We start from the raw sequence: 16,036 nt of genomic DNA, 5'->3' as shown, positions 1-16,036 counted from the left end.
CGTGATGGGGATTTCCCTTCCCTGGGGTAACCCCTCCCCCACCTCTCATGGACCCTTGATTCAACATATTCATCCACAATTTCTGCAGCCTCTAAAACCGTGGCCGGTTTTGGTCCCAGATGGCCACCTTTACCTCATCTGTGACTATCTTAACAATTGCTCTGGGGCCATCTGATCAAAGATTTTCTGTCATCACCTTCAGCCCCACCCCCATTGTCCATTTTCTCATGAAATTACACATTTTATGTGCATATGTCACATGAGTGACATTGTCAAACAGTCAGAGGTTTCGCCACTTCAGCCGACGGGGCTCAGGGGTGATCTTACACCTTTTCAATGCGTTTGCTTTACATTTCTGGTACACGTACATCACCCTCCTCCATCTCATAAAAGACTTGTCTGGCTTCCCCAGCTCCCTGGTTCAGAGGCGAGGTGGCTGTTTATCTGCTGGGATATTGTGCATCCCACGTAGTCTCCCAAAGGCAGACAGGAACCCTTTTATGCATCTCTTTGGGTATCAGTTGGGCAGGCTTGCTCCCCCGCTCGTGTGTCATGGTGGGGGCGCTCCCCAGATGAGGACGAGCTTCTATCAGCCTCCTGTGCGCCGTCTGCTCAGCGTCTTCATTCGCTTTACCTGCTGCTGTTTGTTCCATCTCCTTGGTGGCTTCAGTCTCTGACCCGCAGTTCTGCCAGCAGTCACTGGGGCTCGCTTTCTCCCTGGGCTCCCAGGTGCTGCAATCGGCCCGTTCCACTGCGGTGGTTCCTCTGTGGCATGTGGGTCTTCTCCTCCCCTGGGCACCAGATCAGGAGCGAAGCTCTCAGCTCCGGAACTGGGACTTTCTTTGGATAGGATATGCCCCTCTGCAGACTTGGCTGGCTAGGGGCTTTTCTCACAAGACCAGCAGAGCCTGTGGCTCACTCATTGTGTCTGTTCTTTAACCTCCAAAACTCTCACTGTTGAGTTTAAATTTTAACAGCGCTGGGGTTCTGGTCTATGAGCTTAATTGACCTCCAGTATGTGAATCCTGTCAAGCTGCCTGCAGGGACCCCAAGCGTGGGTACCAACCTCAGGGCAGGCTGGTAGGACCCAGGGCACAAAGCCCAGGCTGGTGGGGAGTTCTGTGCCTAGACTGCACCAGCCCGTTATCTAGTGTGAACCCCTCAGGCGCTGTGACAGTCTGAACATGGAGCCACGGACAGTCCCCTTGGGTGCTCCGATCTGTCTCACCACCCAGGGGAGCCTGCCTGTGTGGTAGATGGGCCCTTATGCCAAGGATCACAGCAATACTCAGGCTACTCCCAGTCCCAAAGGACCAGTAATTTACCCTAGGGCAAATGCACCTCAGATCTCTCACCAAAGACAGAGCTTGTAGTTTATTATAGGACTGGCTATCTAAAGATTTATTAATAGGAAAAGGAAATCAGAGAGTTATTTTCAAGGTTAAAGCAGGTAAACATAGATACACAAATGAGTTATAATCTTAAATTCAAAAGGAAATAGAAGCTTCTATAATCCACAAGTCGTATTTGTCCTTTAGAGCTAATCCCAGTTAAGAAGCTGGGTATCCCTTGCTTATGGCTAGAAACCTTGCCTCCCAGAGTCCAAGCAGCACAGAGATCCAGTTCCTTCTTGTTATGGTTTTTAACCCCTCCTGCCACATGCCCTGACCTGGGCAATCAGCTAATGGAAGGAGTCCACTTGCATGACTCGTCTTCACAGGGGGCAGGGGGAGGGCAGAACAACACATGGCTGTTGTCCTCTTTATCGTCCCACAAGAGTCCATCTGGTGTCAATGGCCCGTCCCTGCTGGGCAGGATGCGACACCTGCGGTTGGGGGTCAGCCCTTCGCACTGGTTAGTCTCTCCTGTCTGGTGATTTACACAGTCGCAGGGGCTCACCATGCACCCGCTCAAATATTCCCTGACGACATTGGGAGCCAGCTGCTAGAAGTGAGATTAATGCTGCAACCACTCACCAGCGATCCATAGTCTGAACCCCAAACACATCCTTATCGCTCTCATACCTGCTTTAACACCACTAACCCACAGCTGAGCCGGACTGATCCCAGCGATGTTATTTGTCCGTGTTCAGTGAGGCATGAGGACCTTGACATGAGCTGGTCCCTCGTGGGACAGTATTACAGGGGGTCCTGTGGTCTTCCAAGGGGGTGGGAGGGGGTGTTCCGTGCTCTCCCATGGGGTGGGGGGTTCCGTGCGCTCCCACAGGGGCAGGGGGTTCTGGGCTGTCCCATGGAGGTGGGGGTTTTCATGCTTTCCTGGGGTGAGGGTGCAACCCTGCTAACGAGGCCTGTCCCTCTCCCAGACCAGGTTGGCCTTCCAGACTTCAGCGCAGGTGCCATGGAGAACTGGGGGCTGGTGACGTACCGGGAGAACTCGCTGCTCTATGATCCTCTCTTCTCTTCCATCGGCAACAAGGAGAGGGTGGCGACAGTGATCGCTCATGAGCTTGCCCACCAGGTACCCAGTGTATCCCGCTCTGCCTCCCTCCCAGCCCTCAGCTGGGTGTAGAGATACTGAAGGGCTGGAACTAGTCCAGGATTCCCTGGGCTCGGGGGCTCCCTGGCTGTTTGTGTGTGTGTGTGGGGGGGCTCTGTCCTGGGGCTTCCTGGCTATGTGTGTGCATGTGGGGGGCTCTGTCCCTGGGCTTGGGGCTCCCTGGCTGTGTGTGTTGGGGGGCTCTGTCCCTGGGTTCCCTGGGCTCGGGGGCTCCCTCGCTGTGTCTGTCAGGGGGGCTCTGTGCTGGGGCTCCCTGGGCTCGGGGGCTCCCTGGCTCTGTGTGTGTGTGTGGGGGCTCTGTCCCTGGGCTTGGGGCTCCCTGGATGTGTGTGCTGGGCGGCTCTGTCCCTGGACTCGGGGCTCCCTGGCTGTGTGTGCTGGGGGGCTCTGTCCCTGGGTTCCCTGGGCTCGGGGGCTCCCTCGCTGTGTCTGTCAGGGGGGCTCTGTGCTGGGGCTCCCTGGGCTCGGGGGCTCCCTGGCTCTGTGTGCGTGTGTGGGGGCTCTGTCCCTGGGCTCGGGGCTCCCTGGCTGTGAGTGTGTCAGGGGGGCTCTGTCCCTGGGCTCGGGGCTCCCTGGCTGTGTGTGGGTCAGGGGGACTCTGTCCTGGGGCTCCCTGGCTGACCCTCCCCTTCTCACTCTCTCCTCAGTGGTTCGGGAACCTGGTGACCCTGCGCTGGTGGAATGACCTGTGGCTGAACGAGGGCTTTGCCTCCTATGTGGAGTACCTGGGGGCGGACTCTGCTGAGTCTTCCTGGCACATTGTGAGTAGCCCCAGCGGGCTGCAGCGGCAGGAGCTGGCCTTCCCTTGTCACCCGCACAGCCCCTTGGGCCACTGGTGGGCTCGCTGAGGTGGCAGGCTTCGGCCCAAGCAGGATCACCTGGCCGGAAGGAGCTGTGTGCTCCAGGGAGGGGCCCTGCTCTCTGCTTGGCTGCAGCCTTTCCTGGCGCTGGGACCCGGTGATGGAGGCCAGTGGGTCTCGGTCGTCCCTCCAGAGGGGCAGCCTGGCGCTGCTGGCAGCAGTGAGCGAGAGCTGCTTGCCGGGGCAGGGCCCACCCAGCTCCTGGTGCTGCTGGGCAGGGAGGAGGCAGCCCCCTCCGCAGGCCCATCCTGCAGGGGGTGAGAACGCCGAGCCCTAGGCTGGGCTCAGCCAGGCTGGGGGCAGGAAGGGAAGAGACGGCGCCGTGTCTGGGCTGGTAGCAGTCCCCACACGCCCACGGAGGGGTGGGCCGTGGCTGGGCACTGAGCGCCGCCACCGCCCAGGGCAGGCTGTAACCTGCTGCCTTTGCAGAAAGACCTGATCGTGCAGAATGAGATGTACCGTGTGATGAAGGTCGACGCGCTGGCCTCCTCGCACCCGCTCTCCTTCCTGGAGAGCGAGATAAACACGCCAGCGCAGATCAGCGAGATCTTCGACGCCATCGCCTACAGCAAGGTGAGGGACCCGCTGGGACTGCCCAGGGCCCGGGATGGGGGCAGCCCCTCCTGGGAAGCGAGCCGGGTGGGCTGTGCTGCGCTCTCGCGGCTCCTGGACCCTCGCTCAGCGCCTCTCTCTGATCTTCCTGCAGGGGGCGTCGGTGCTGCGGATGCTCTCGGAGTTCCTCACCGAGAACAGCTTCAAGAAGGGGCTGCAGGTGAGGCCCTGGCCGGACCCGCCTTGCCAGGGGCAGGGGCTGCGTGCCCAGCAGCGGGCTCAGCCGGACGCTGCCTGCATGGCCCCTGCTCCGAGGCAGGCGTCAGCCTGGGCTCCCTTGGGAGGGTGCTCTGCTGAAGGGGGAACCTGCCAAGCCCCCCCAAACCCTGGCAGTGCTCACCGGACCTGCGGCCAGTCTGTCCAGGAGGCAGTGCCACGGGGGAGGCGCTGGAGGGGCAGAGGAGTGGGTAGGGCCTGAGGGCAAAGGATGGTGCTGGGGGTGTGCCCACGCGCACATGCAATGCCCTGCTCAGCGTGAGTTACATGCCCTGCTCTGTGTCAGTGCCAAGGCTGCAGGGCTGGAGCAGCCCCTGGCTACAAAGCCTGGCAATTCAGTCAAGTGGCAGGCTTTGGCTTGCAGGTCCCTGGTCCAGTCGAGCGTTGGCCAGCATGGCTGCCATCATGCCCATGGTGGCCGGGCCTGGGGAAGGGCCCAGCCTGCGCACTCGCTCCCACTGTCTCAGTGCAGCACCCAGTGACATGGCCCTGCGGTGCCCACTCCTGCCCAGACACCCTGCAGGGGAAGAGTGTGGGTGAGCAGTAGGGAGGGCACTGCTGCTGGGAGCCATGGGCCTCTGCCTTTGAGAGCCATGCCCAGAAAGTCTGGGACTTTGCTCAATGCAATGCCTCTGCCTTCGCCTGGCAGCAGGGGCGCAGGATGTTCTCTTGGGGAGGTGGCTCCTCTGCTGAGCCCCGACGCAGGGATCCCCATCTCATCCCGAGTGAATAAGAACCCTGTTATAGTCTTGGCCTTCACAGCATCCTCTGGCAAGGAGTTCCTCAGGTTGACTGTGCGCTGTGTGAAGAAATACTTCCTTTGGTTTGTTTTAAACCTGCTGCCTGTTAATTTCATTTGGTGACCCCTAGTTCTTGTGTTACGAGAAGGAGTAAATAACACTTCCTTGTTTACTTTCTCCACATCAGTCATGATTTTATAGACCTCTGTCATATCCCCCCTTAATCGTCTCTTTTCCAAGCTGAAAAGTCCCCATCTTATTAATCTCTCCTCATACGGCAGCTGTTCCACACTCCTAATAATTTTTGTTGCCCTTTTCTGAACCTTTTCCAATTCCAATATAGGTTTTTGAGATGGGGCGACCAGATCTGCATGCAAGATGTGGGCGTACCACGGATTTATGTAGAGGCAACATGATATTTTCTCTCTCATTATCTATCCCTTTCTTAATGATTCCCAACATTCTGTTTGCTTTTTTGGTGGCCGCTGCACACCGAGTGGATGTTTTCAGAGAACTACCCACACTGATTCCAAGGTCTCTTTCTTGAGTGGTCACAGCTAATTCAGACCCCATCATTTTATACATATAGTCGGGATGATGTTTTCCAATGTGCATTGCTTTGCATTTATCAGCATTGAATTTCATCTGCCATTTTGTTGCCCAATCACTCAATTTTGACAGTTTTTGTAGCTCTTCACAGGCTGCCTGGGACGTAACTATCTTGAGTAGTTTTGTATCATCTGCAAATTTTGCCACCTCACTGTTTCCCTTTTTCCAGATCATTTATGAACATGTTGAATAGGACTCGTCCCAGAACAGACCCCTGGGGGACACCAGTATTTACCTCTCTCCACTCCGAAAACTGACCATTTATACCTACCCTTTGTTTCCTATCTTTTAACCAGTTACCAGTCCATGAGAGGACCTTCCCTCTTATCCCATGACTGCCTGCTTTGCTTAAGAGCCTTTGTTCAGGGACCTTCTCAAAGGCTTTCTGAAAATCTAAGTACACTGTATCCACTGGATCCCCCTGGTCCATGTGCTTGTTGACCCCCCTCAACGAATTTCAGTAGATCGGTGAGGCAGGATTTCCCTTTACAAAAACCGTGTTGACTCTTCCCCAACAAGTTACATTCATCGATGTGTCTGACAATTTCGTTCTTTATTAGAGTTTCAACCAGTTTGCCCGGTACTGAGGTCAGGTTACCGGCCTGTAATTGCCGGGGTCACCTCTGGAGCCCTTTTTAAAAATTGGTGTCACATGAGCTCTCCTCCAGTCATGTGGTGCAGAAGTTGATTTAAATGATGGGTTACAGACGACAGTTAGTAGTCCTGCAATTTCACCCTTGAGTTCCTTCAGAACTCTTGGGTGAATTCCACCTGACCAATCTTCCCTTTCCCTGTGTTTTCACAGTCCTACCTCCAAGCCTTCAGCTACGGAAACACGGTCTACGACGATCTGTGGAATCATTTGCAAAAGGTGCGAAGCTCCTCCTACCAGCTGGAGGAGCATGACCAGGGGCTGGGGCTGGGGTTCTGTTGCATGACGCTTCGTGGCACTTTCCTGTAAGAAGCCTGTTACTGTCAGGGACAGGGGGGCTGGGGCCCACCCAGCCGTGATGCAACTGAAATTAAGGTCCCGCAGCCACCTTCCCTCTGTCTCCATTTGCACGACACGCTCCCACACAGGGCACAGTGCTGGCTGCATGCCTGGGCCCCAGCAGGCAAGTGGGCGGGCTTGGCGCACGGCTCCGCTGGGCACAGGACAGGAATCGGTGCCGTTCCCTGGCAGGGGCCTGATTGGCGCTTGTCTTGCCTCGTCCGTGCTGCACGAACACAGAGAATGGCATGGCCCCTGCCCCAGAGAGCGCCTGATCCTGCCAGCCCTTGTGCCCGGCTCATGCGAACGGCGCCAGGTAACCCTGCTGAGGCCGGCCGGGACAACCGTACGATACCGTTCTTTCCAGAGCCGGTGAACGGAGTCCTCGTCGCTGGGGGAGGCTGGCGTGATGCCGCCGGTGACTGCCAGAGCTCTAGACAGGCCGTGGTGGGGAGTGTCCCTGTCACAGCTCATGAAGCCGCTGTGGGGGTTCAACCGAACCTTCCCAAACACCAGCTCTGGGCACTTCTCTCTGCCCCCAAAGGTGCCCTCTAGAAGGGCAGGGGGTGGGGATGGAGCCGGGAGTCCCCGGCCTAGCCTCTGCGGGAGCCGATCCACCGAGAACAGCAGCCAATAGCCCCTTCCTGCCCCCTGCACAGGTGGTGGTTGAAGACAACATTCAGCTCCCCACCACCATCAAAGGCATCATGGATCGCTGGACACTGCAGATGGGCTTCCCCATGGTGACCGTGGACACGAAAGTTGGCTCCATTAGCCAGAGACACTTCTTACTGGACACCGACTCCGTTGTCGAGAGGCCCTCGGAGTTCAAGTGAGTGATCGAGCAGCCCTTTTAGCCCCCTGAGGTCCCACACTGGAGAGGCTGGCTGTCCTAAGCACGGTGGGGCGTGAGCCCCTCCCCTGCCACCACAGAGCCCCATGGCTGTGCCTCTCAGAGGGGGCCCTCTGCGGGATCGTGGCCAGGGCTGCACTGCGGCACCCCTAGGTAGAGCTGAGAGAACTGAGACCTTGCGGTGCTGGGTCCCCTGGAGCCCCATGGGCCTTCTGCCTCCGAGAGGCTGAGGCCCGAGGCCAGCCCCGTTCCTCCATGCTCCTTGCAGGGCCCTCCCCATGGGGCGTCACCCCTTTGAGGGGTGAGGGTGAGTGTGTGATTTGGGTGAGGCAGCAGTGATCGCCGGGGGGGTGATCCCTCGCACTGGGGAGCTGGGACTCTGCCGGGGGCAGAACCAGGCAGAGTAAGGAAGAGCAGGAGAAGACCCCAGTGTCTGTCTGTCTGTCTGTCTGCAGCTACACCTGGATAGTCCCTGTCACTTGGATGAAGCAGCAGGGTGGGACAGAACAGATGTACTGGCTCACCGAGACCTCAGGTACTTGCTGGTCCCTGGCCGCGTCCCAGGGTGCCGGTGTTGCTGCAGGAGCAGGATATGGTGCTAGCAGTTGCCAGGTTTGCTATGCCAGTGCCATGGTCAGTGCCCTGGGGAGATTTCAGCGCGGTTACTGGGGGTGTCACTACCCCCTCTTCAGCGCAGACAGGTCTGCAGGGGAAGAGTCTTTATCAGGGAGCAGCCCTCAGAGGGGCTCAGTGGGGGAGTTCTAGGGGGAGACCCCCGGAGGGGCTCAGTGGGGGGTTCTAGGGGGCAGTCTCTGGAGGGGCTCCGGGGGGAGGGTTCTAGGGGGTGGCCCCCGGAGGGTTCTAGGCTCAGGCACTCTCTGCTGTAGACTTGAAGGGATGGGCCCCACTAACGTGCTTCCTTTTCCTTTCTCAGCCACCAACTCATCGTTTGTGGTGGCTGGTACCCCCAACTGGCTCTTGTTCAACATCAACGTGACGGGGTATTTCCGGGTGAACTATGACCAGGAGAACTGGAACAAGCTGCTGAGCCAGCTGGTCACCAGTTATGAGGTACCCGAAAGCCCAGCCTCTGCCCCCGCACCAGCACTCTCAGCCCAGGGGACCAGGCCCCTGCTGTGGGGCGGCCGAGCCCCAAGCTGGGCCAGGGACCCCACAGCCAGCCCAAGCTGAGTCGCCCATTCCAAGGCTCTTCTCCCCGACCCGGTCTGCTCCTGCCCCTTGTAATCGTGTTTGCTCTTTTCCAGGTCATCCCGGTGATAAACCGAGCCCAGCTCATTGACGATGCCTTTAACCTGGCCAGGTGAGTCGCCCGAGCCGCTGGGCCGCCACGGGGTGACAACCAGCCTCTGGCCTCCTCCCCCAGCCCCACGGCGGCGTCCTCTGCCCACAGCGCCGGAGCGCGGCTGGCAGGCCAGGGAGGAGTCTGTCCCCGCACCCCGCTCAGGCAGCAAGAGGGAGGCCCCCACACGCTCCGGTTCCCCCTCTCTGGGCTGGGCAGGCCGGGAATCCCACCCCCCCGGTTCCCCCTCTCTGGGCTGGGCAGGCTGGGAATCCCACCCCCCCCGGTTCCCCCTCTCTGGGCTGGGCAGGCCGGGAATCCCCCCCCCCCGTTGTCTGGTCCCTGCCGCAGCGGGGGACGAGGGGCCGGCAGAGGCTGGGCACTGACATCCCGGCAGGCCCACGGGCAGGGGACTGGGCTGCTGAACACCTGAGGCGTAGCGCCTACCCCAGGTTCACAGCCAGCCTGCGCCAGGCTCTGTCCTGCCTGGCACCCTGGGTCTCTCACTGCCGTGCCCTGGTGCAAGGGGGTGAGGGGAGCGTCCGGATGGGGGCTTGTGTGGGGAGCTGGGCTGCACGTCCTCCTCGCCAGGCCAGGCTGGCCCCTGTGCGTGGGGCAGCAAACATCCAGGGGGCAGGCGGGGGAGGGGGAGTAACTGAGCAGGCCCTGCAGGGGCTCTTCGGGGTGGACTGGCCACTCTGCTGGCAGGCAAGCAGGGGGTCAGTCTGTGGGGTATTAGCAACAGGGGATGGGGAGGGGTCCATTGCTGGGGGGGATGGGAGGAGGCAGCCAGGTGGAGATGGGGGGGGTCCATTGCCGAGGGGGATGGGAGGGGGTGGGGTCCATTGCCAGGCAGGGGGTGGGGAGAGGTTTAATTGCCAGGGGGTGGGATGGGAGTGGTGGCCAGGCGGGAATGGGTGGGGGTCCATTGCTCTGGAGGAAGGGGAGGGGTTCTATTGCCGGGGGGGATGGGAGGGGACGGCCAGGCGGGGATGGGGGAGTCCACTGCTGGGGGGCGGGGATGGGAGGGGGCGGGGTCCATTGCCGGGCAGGGGGGGCGCAGAGGGCACGGAAATGCCAGCACATCTGGTGCTGTGACAGGAGGACGTGAGCCCTGCGATTGGCTGTTTAGGGCTAAACACATCAGCATCACGCTGGCTCTGAATACCACCACCTACCTGAAGGAGGAGCGGGAGTACCTGCCCTGGAGCGCGGCCCTCGACAACCTGGCCTACTTCCGCCTGATGTTTGACCGCAGCGAGGTGTACGGCCCCATGCAGGTGAGCCCCCACCTGCCCCGGGTGCGGGGGATTGTGGGCAGCATGGCTGGATGGTGCTCGGACGGGCACTCTGCCATCCCCGCCAGTGCTGGGGTCAGTTCAGCCGTGGGCCTGGCACAAACGCAGGGCATAGGGTGGGCTCTGCAAATCGCCCCCTGCGAGCCGGAGAGACGCCGAGGCGGGCCCCAGAGGGTGGGAGCTGCTCAGGGAAGGGCATGGGGTGAGGGAATGGAGGTGGCAGGAGCCGTGGGCGCGCTGGGTGATTGCGGCATGGTGGGGGAAGGCTCAGAGCTACTGACCCTTCTGGCAAGCAGCGCTCACCCTGCCCGTCCTCCCCCAGAAATACATCCAGCAGCAGGTGATCCCCTTGTTCCAGTACTTTGGAAACATCACCTCCAACTGGACCAGTCTCCCGGAAGGCTTGATGGCGCAGTGAGTCCCAGCGCGGTGTGTCCTCTGGCCAGCCACAGGGCCAGCCCTGCGCCCCCGGCGCCCCCACGGCCTGGAGAACTGCTCCTTCCGTGACCACTGCTACCTCTCTGGGTCCCCCCCTCAGCCAAGGGGGCGCTGGGCATGGCTCCCAGAGTGCGGGCACGCTGGGGCCGGTTTGGGTGGTTCTGTGTTATGGGCATATGCCACTCTTCCAGACCCCGCCTCTCCTCCCGCTCTTCCTCCCTCTGCCCCACAGGACCTGAGAGACAGGGCGTCCCCTCCCCACTGGTGGGATGGCTGAGCTGGGCAGCAGCACCCGCTGGGGAGGAAGCAGAAGCAGCTGCCACGCGGTGCCCGGTGGGAACGGCCCAGGGTTCACCCAGGCCAGCACTGTTCCCGAGAGTGCCCACTGCTCACAGCCTCCGAGCGAGGTGACCCCCACCCAGCCCGTGCTGCGCCTGGCAGATGGGACAGCCGGAGAGACGCCTCCTGGGCCCGGCTGGTGATGGGCCGGTGGGCGCCTGCCTCGGTCACGGTCATTCTGCCTGGTCTCCCTGCCCCCTAGGGCCCCTTCGCCGGGTCCAGCCGCTGAGACGGCTCCTCTCCCCACTCAGGTACAGCGAGATCAACGCCATCAGCACGGCCTGTTCCTATGAGGTCCCTGAGTGCAGCCAGCTGGCCACTGCCTTCTTCAACCGGTGGAAGCAAAACCCCAGCAACAACACGTGAGCCCCTCCCTGTGGCCTCTGGGATGGGGGGCTGGGCTGGACCGGGCCGTGGTACCCCCTGGGATGGGGGGCTGGGCTGGACCGGGCCGTGGAGCCCCCTGGGATGGGGGGCTGGGCTGGACCGGGCCGTGGAGCCCCCTGGGATGGGGGGCTGGGCTGGACCGGGCCGTGGTACCCCCTGGGATGGGGGGCTGGGCTGGACCGGGCCGTGGAGCCCCCTGGGATGGGGGGCTGGGCTGGACCGGGCCGTGGAGCCCCCTGGGATGGGGGGCTGGGCTGGACCGGGCCGTGGAGCCCCCTGGGATGGGGGGCTGGGCTGGACCGGGCCGTGGTACCCCCTGGGATGGGGGGCTGGGCTGGACCGGGCCATGGAGCCCCCTGGGATGGGGGGCTGGGCTGGACCGGGCCATGGAGCCCCCTGGGATGGGGGGCTGTGCTGGACCGGGCCGTGGTACCCCCTGGGATGGGGGGCTGGGCTGGACCGGGCCATGGAGCCCCCTGGGATGGGGGGCTGGGGCAGGCCATTGAGGGAGCTCAGGCAGAATTTGCCTAGTTCCAGCTGGTAAATACCCAGCTCCCCGGCGCTGCCTGGGCCCTTGGTGTCCTAGTGAGATGCTAGCCCTACTCACGGGCCCGCTCTCTCCAGGTGGGGGGTGCCCCCCAGCACTCCTCCGTGGGAGCCTCTCCCCATGGCCTGCGCCAGGGCTCTGCTGAGTGGGGCCCGGTGCCTGAGCTTCCCCGGCACGGCCCCCATGACAGGCATGTTCCCCCGCCAGGATCCCCCCGAACCTGCGCTCCTCCATCTACTGCAGCGCCATACAGATGGGCAGCGAGGCAGACTGGGACTTCCTCTGGCAGATGTTTAAAAACGCCACCGTGGTGGCCGAAGCCGACAAGCTGCGCTCGGCCCTGGCCTGCAGCAAGGAGCCTTGGATCTTGAGAAGGTGGGGCGGGGGGGGGGGGGGGGAAGGGCACACAGCTGCCCTCGGGGAATGGGGGCCAGGGGCCTGTGGGCGTGGGGATGGGGAGGGTTCAGGCTGCCATGGGCACGGGGAAGGAGAAGGGCCTGGGGTTGCCTGCAGTGGTTGGCGGCCCTGCGTGTACCAGCCCTGCCTGCCCCCTCCCCAGGTATCTGCAGTACACCCTGGATCCCACCAAAATCCGGAAGCAGGACGCCACCTCCACCATCAACAGCATCGCCAGTAACGTGGTGGGGCAGAGCCTGGCCTGGGACTTCATCCGGGGCAACTGGAAGACCCTTTTCACGCAGTGAGTACCATGGGGGGCAGCCCGGGGGAGCGGGAGGCGGGCTGGGGAATGCGGGGGAGCAAGGGGGAGTGGAGGAGCTATGGGGGATGGGGGGTAGGGGGATGGAACAAGCAAGGGGGAATGGGGGGGCAATGGGGAGTGGAGAAGCTACGGGGGATGGCGGGTAGGGGAGCAAGGGGGATGGGACAAGTAAGGGGGGATGGGGAATGTGGGCGGGCAATGGGGAGCCTGGGGGAGGGGGAGGAGCAAGGGGGGATGGGGAATGGAGGGAGGCAATGGGGAGCCTGGCTAGGGGAGGGGGAGGAACAAGGGGGGATGGGGAATGGGGGGCAATGGGGAGCCTGGCTGGGGGAGGGGGAGGAGCAAGGGGAGAGGGGGAATGGGGGGGGCTCTCAGTCTCTCCCCGCACGTTCTGTGCCCTTCGTGCCATCCCGGGCTCCTGTGGCTCCTGGCGAAGGGCAGGGGGTGCTCCCTGCCCCCATGCCCTGAAACTCTTCCCTCTGCTGAGCCCTGGCAGAGAGACGGCCCCGGGGTGGCTGTTTCTGGGATGCTGCCCCTGTGGCAGGAAGGCACCTGCCCCACGCCCGCCTGCTCACCCCACCCTCCCCTCTTCAGGTATGGCGGGGGCTCCTTCTCCTTCTCAAGCCTGATCCAGGTGGTGACGCAGCGCTTTGCCTCTGACTTCGAGCTGAAGCAGGTGAGGCCGTCCCAGGCCTGTCCGTGCGCTGGGGTGGCGGGGCCCCTCGGGAAGGGAGAGCCCCGACAGGTCTGCTCTAGCCCCCTGCAGGGCCTGGCCGTGGCTCCCCGCAGCCTGTCCCCGGCGCCTGGCCCAGGTGGGCTGTGAGCCGCCCGAGTGCTGGGGCTGGCACCATTTTGTGTGGGGTTGTCGGAGCTTTGCAGCCCCTCTCCGTTAGTGTGGCTCAGCCGCCAGGCCGGAGCTCCTTGCCTGGCCACCCTGCAACAGAGGGGTCCTGCCTCCCTGCCGGGAGGGTGAGTCCGTCAAGCCCCCGTCACTTGGGGGCAAGCCAGGGCAGATCTAGGGAGAGGTCCAGCTGTGATGCCAGCCCCAGGGACGCCAGCGCCCCGCTACCTCCAGACACACATGCCCCCTGCCCTGTTTGTGGGGCCGCAGCCGAGGAATTGGTGCTGCAGGAAACCTCGTGTGTTACCTAAGCACCCCTAGGCCCAGCCCCATGGGCTGAATGCCTGTCCCTTGGTGTTCACATCCTGGCTCCCGCCCTGTGTGGCCAAGCTGCTTCCCTGCTCCTCCTGAGTCCATCCCTCTGGCCCTGCAGGCGTCTGGGGCTGCTCGGCACCCTCCCCAGCTCTGAGGTGCCCGGGTGGGTGCCAGGTCCGCAGGAGGGCACCGCGGTGCAGAGGTGCTGTCCTGCTGCCGCCCTCGCTCACTCTCGGGCCGCTCTCTCTCGGCAGCTGGAGCAGTTCAAGGCGGACAATGCTGACGTGGGCTTTGGGTCGGGCACGCGGGCGCTGGAGCAGGCGCTGGAGAAGACCACAGCTAATATCAAATGGGTGGCAGAGAACAAGCAGACGGTGCTGACGTGGTTTGAGACGGCAAGCAGCTGAGTGGGTGAACTCAGTAACACCGAACCCCCCCACGTCTGCCTCCTCCCGCTGCTCGGGGCGGGGGGAGGGGGCTGAGCCCCGGGCTCCCGAACCCCACGCCCTGGGCATGCAGCCTCCTGAACTCTCCTGTCACTGGGCCCAGGCTCCCTGCCCAGAGAGCCCCACACCCTCACCCCCACGCCCCATTCGGCCTACACCCCCAGTGTGCTCTGCACAGTCTGGGGCTCAGCCTGGCCGGGCTCCCACAAGGATTTGCACACTGGCCCCACTGACAGGGCCTCGCCACAGCCCTTGTTTCCGTGACGGTCCCAGGGAAGCCCAGGTGCCCGTGGGCTGGTCAGGGGCAGACAGGAGGGTGAGGGCAGCGGGGCTGCTGACTGGGGACCCCCCAGCCCCGCCGTGGGCCAGGACATGTGCGTGGTGTATAGTCCTTCTCAGCCCAGACATTGTAAATAAAGGCTTAATGTTAAAAGGTAGAGCTGTGGGCTTGGGCTTGGCCCGGCCACACCCACGTCTCACTCCCATGCTCAGCTTGGGCAAGTGCACGGGCTGTTTCCTTTGCCGCCGGCATGGTCAGCGGTGGGGGAAGGGCAGGGAGAACTGGGGGGGAGGATGTGAGCCGGAGGCAGGGGGCCCAGGGAGCGGGGGACCTGGGAGAACAGGAAGCGAACCCGCTGAGGCTGGTAGGAGCCCAGTGCTGGGTGGTGGCGAGGCCTGGCAGTGCTGCGGCTGTCTGATGGCGTGTGTCAGCGATCCCCTGGGGTGACGCCGGCCCCAGCTCTGCTCCCAGACAGGGCCGTGCAGGCTGGTGCAGAGTGACGGGGGCGAGGGGGAATCCGTGCAAGTGCCAGCGCCGGGGGCACGGAGCAGGCCCCCTGAGAAGGCACAGGAGCAGCGGGCCCTGGGGGGAGGCAGGGGGAGCAGGCCCCATCACAGAAGATAGAGGAGAGTTCCCTCCATCCAGTCCAACCCTCTCTCCGTGGTGCCCTCGGGCACAGCCGGAGCCCGGCCCAGCCTGGCTGGGAATCTCCCTCCGTGACGGGGCTCCTGGGGCGTGAGGCTCTGGCGGTGCAGCCCTGGGAGCCCGGCCCTGCAGGGACACACTGCCCGGCCCTGGCTTTGCAGCTTGGCGATGGGGTTGGTGCCCCGGTCTGACCTGGGCGCAGCGACCATTTGGAGAACTGGCTGGGGCTGCAGGCGTCTCTGGCTGCGTCGGGGGCAGCGCGGCAGCCCTGGGCTGAGGCCGGAGGTGTGATGTGGCACCTGGGTGGGCACCATTCGCACGTCCAAGCCTGGGGAAGGGGCAGGCAGTGGGGTGGGAAACCAGGGGGGCTCGGAGGCAGAGTCAGGCCTGTGTGACCCGTTCACGTCGTGCCCTGCGTGGGTCTGGAGTCACTTGGATAGCAGCCCACTTTCCTTGCCAGGAAGGTGGCACCACCTTCTCTGTGTCCCCCCCTGAGCTCTGGCCCCAGGAGTCCCCTTGACCGCCCTCTGCCTGTGACCCCCCATGACCCACTGTGATTCGCCTGGCCCCATTGCCTCATGACCCCCATCCTTGTGACCTCCATGATTCCCCTGAGTCCCTGCCCATCTCCCTGAGCACCCAGGTCCTCTGGCTAAGTCGGGGAGCAGGGCCCGGAGCTCCCGGCTTTGGGGGGCTCAGGCCGCGTCAGAGGTGTGCTGGGCTGCTATCGCTGTTTCTCCAGGCTGCCAAGGGGCCCCAGGGCTCGCGGGGTGAGATGGGTCCAGTTCCGCCCGTGGTGACTTCGGGCCCTGCCCAGTTGCCTCCAAGAAGCGCCATGGGCAGGGGCTGGCCAGGTGGGGAGCGCGCTCACTCGCGTTCTGTGCCGCACCAAGGGCCCTGCTCCAGGCCACTGCCCGGGGCTGGAGAGACCTGTCAGCCCTACACAGCCCCAGGCCCCGCCCAGCCCCGCGCTGGGCCCCCCTCAGCCCCACACAGCACCAGGCGGGTTCCCCCATGTCAGCCCCACACAGTAAGACACCGGGTCCCCCTTGGCAGCCCCCTGGGGGGCAGTGTCAGGCCC

The 16,036-nt window shown here is 63.0% G+C and overlaps 1 protein-coding gene across 2 annotated transcripts in view; it reads left to right on the top strand.

Moving 5' to 3' along the window:
- ANPEP (alanyl aminopeptidase, membrane) overlaps positions 1 to 14,461 on the top strand; it is a 34,268-nt gene extending 19,807 nt beyond the window's left edge. For both annotated transcript variants that reach the window (XM_074966693.1, XM_074966694.1), the window contains exons 6-21: positions 2,324 to 2,478; positions 3,165 to 3,278; positions 3,807 to 3,950; positions 4,084 to 4,149; positions 6,360 to 6,425; positions 7,205 to 7,377; positions 7,854 to 7,933; positions 8,333 to 8,469; positions 8,664 to 8,719; positions 9,831 to 9,978; positions 10,319 to 10,410; positions 11,025 to 11,135; positions 11,915 to 12,082; positions 12,267 to 12,407; positions 13,023 to 13,104; positions 13,839 to 14,461. In XM_074966693.1, coding sequence (XP_074822794.1) covers positions 2,324 to 2,478; positions 3,165 to 3,278; positions 3,807 to 3,950; positions 4,084 to 4,149; positions 6,360 to 6,425; positions 7,205 to 7,377; positions 7,854 to 7,933; positions 8,333 to 8,469; positions 8,664 to 8,719; positions 9,831 to 9,978; positions 10,319 to 10,410; positions 11,025 to 11,135; positions 11,915 to 12,082; positions 12,267 to 12,407; positions 13,023 to 13,104; positions 13,839 to 13,991 — 1,886 coding nt within the window. In that variant the 3' untranslated portion in view covers positions 13,992 to 14,461. The remainder of the gene's footprint in view (positions 1 to 2,323; positions 2,479 to 3,164; positions 3,279 to 3,806; positions 3,951 to 4,083; positions 4,150 to 6,359; positions 6,426 to 7,204; positions 7,378 to 7,853; positions 7,934 to 8,332; positions 8,470 to 8,663; positions 8,720 to 9,830; positions 9,979 to 10,318; positions 10,411 to 11,024; positions 11,136 to 11,914; positions 12,083 to 12,266; positions 12,408 to 13,022; positions 13,105 to 13,838) is intronic.
- The last annotated feature ends 1,575 nt before the right edge of the window (positions 14,462 to 16,036 follow it).

Source organism: Natator depressus, chromosome 10 (assembly GCF_965152275.1).
Source record: "Natator depressus isolate rNatDep1 chromosome 10, rNatDep2.hap1, whole genome shotgun sequence".
Lineage (NCBI taxonomy): Eukaryota > Metazoa > Chordata > Testudines > Cheloniidae > Natator > Natator depressus.
This window is presented reverse-complemented; position numbering and strand designations above follow the sequence as displayed.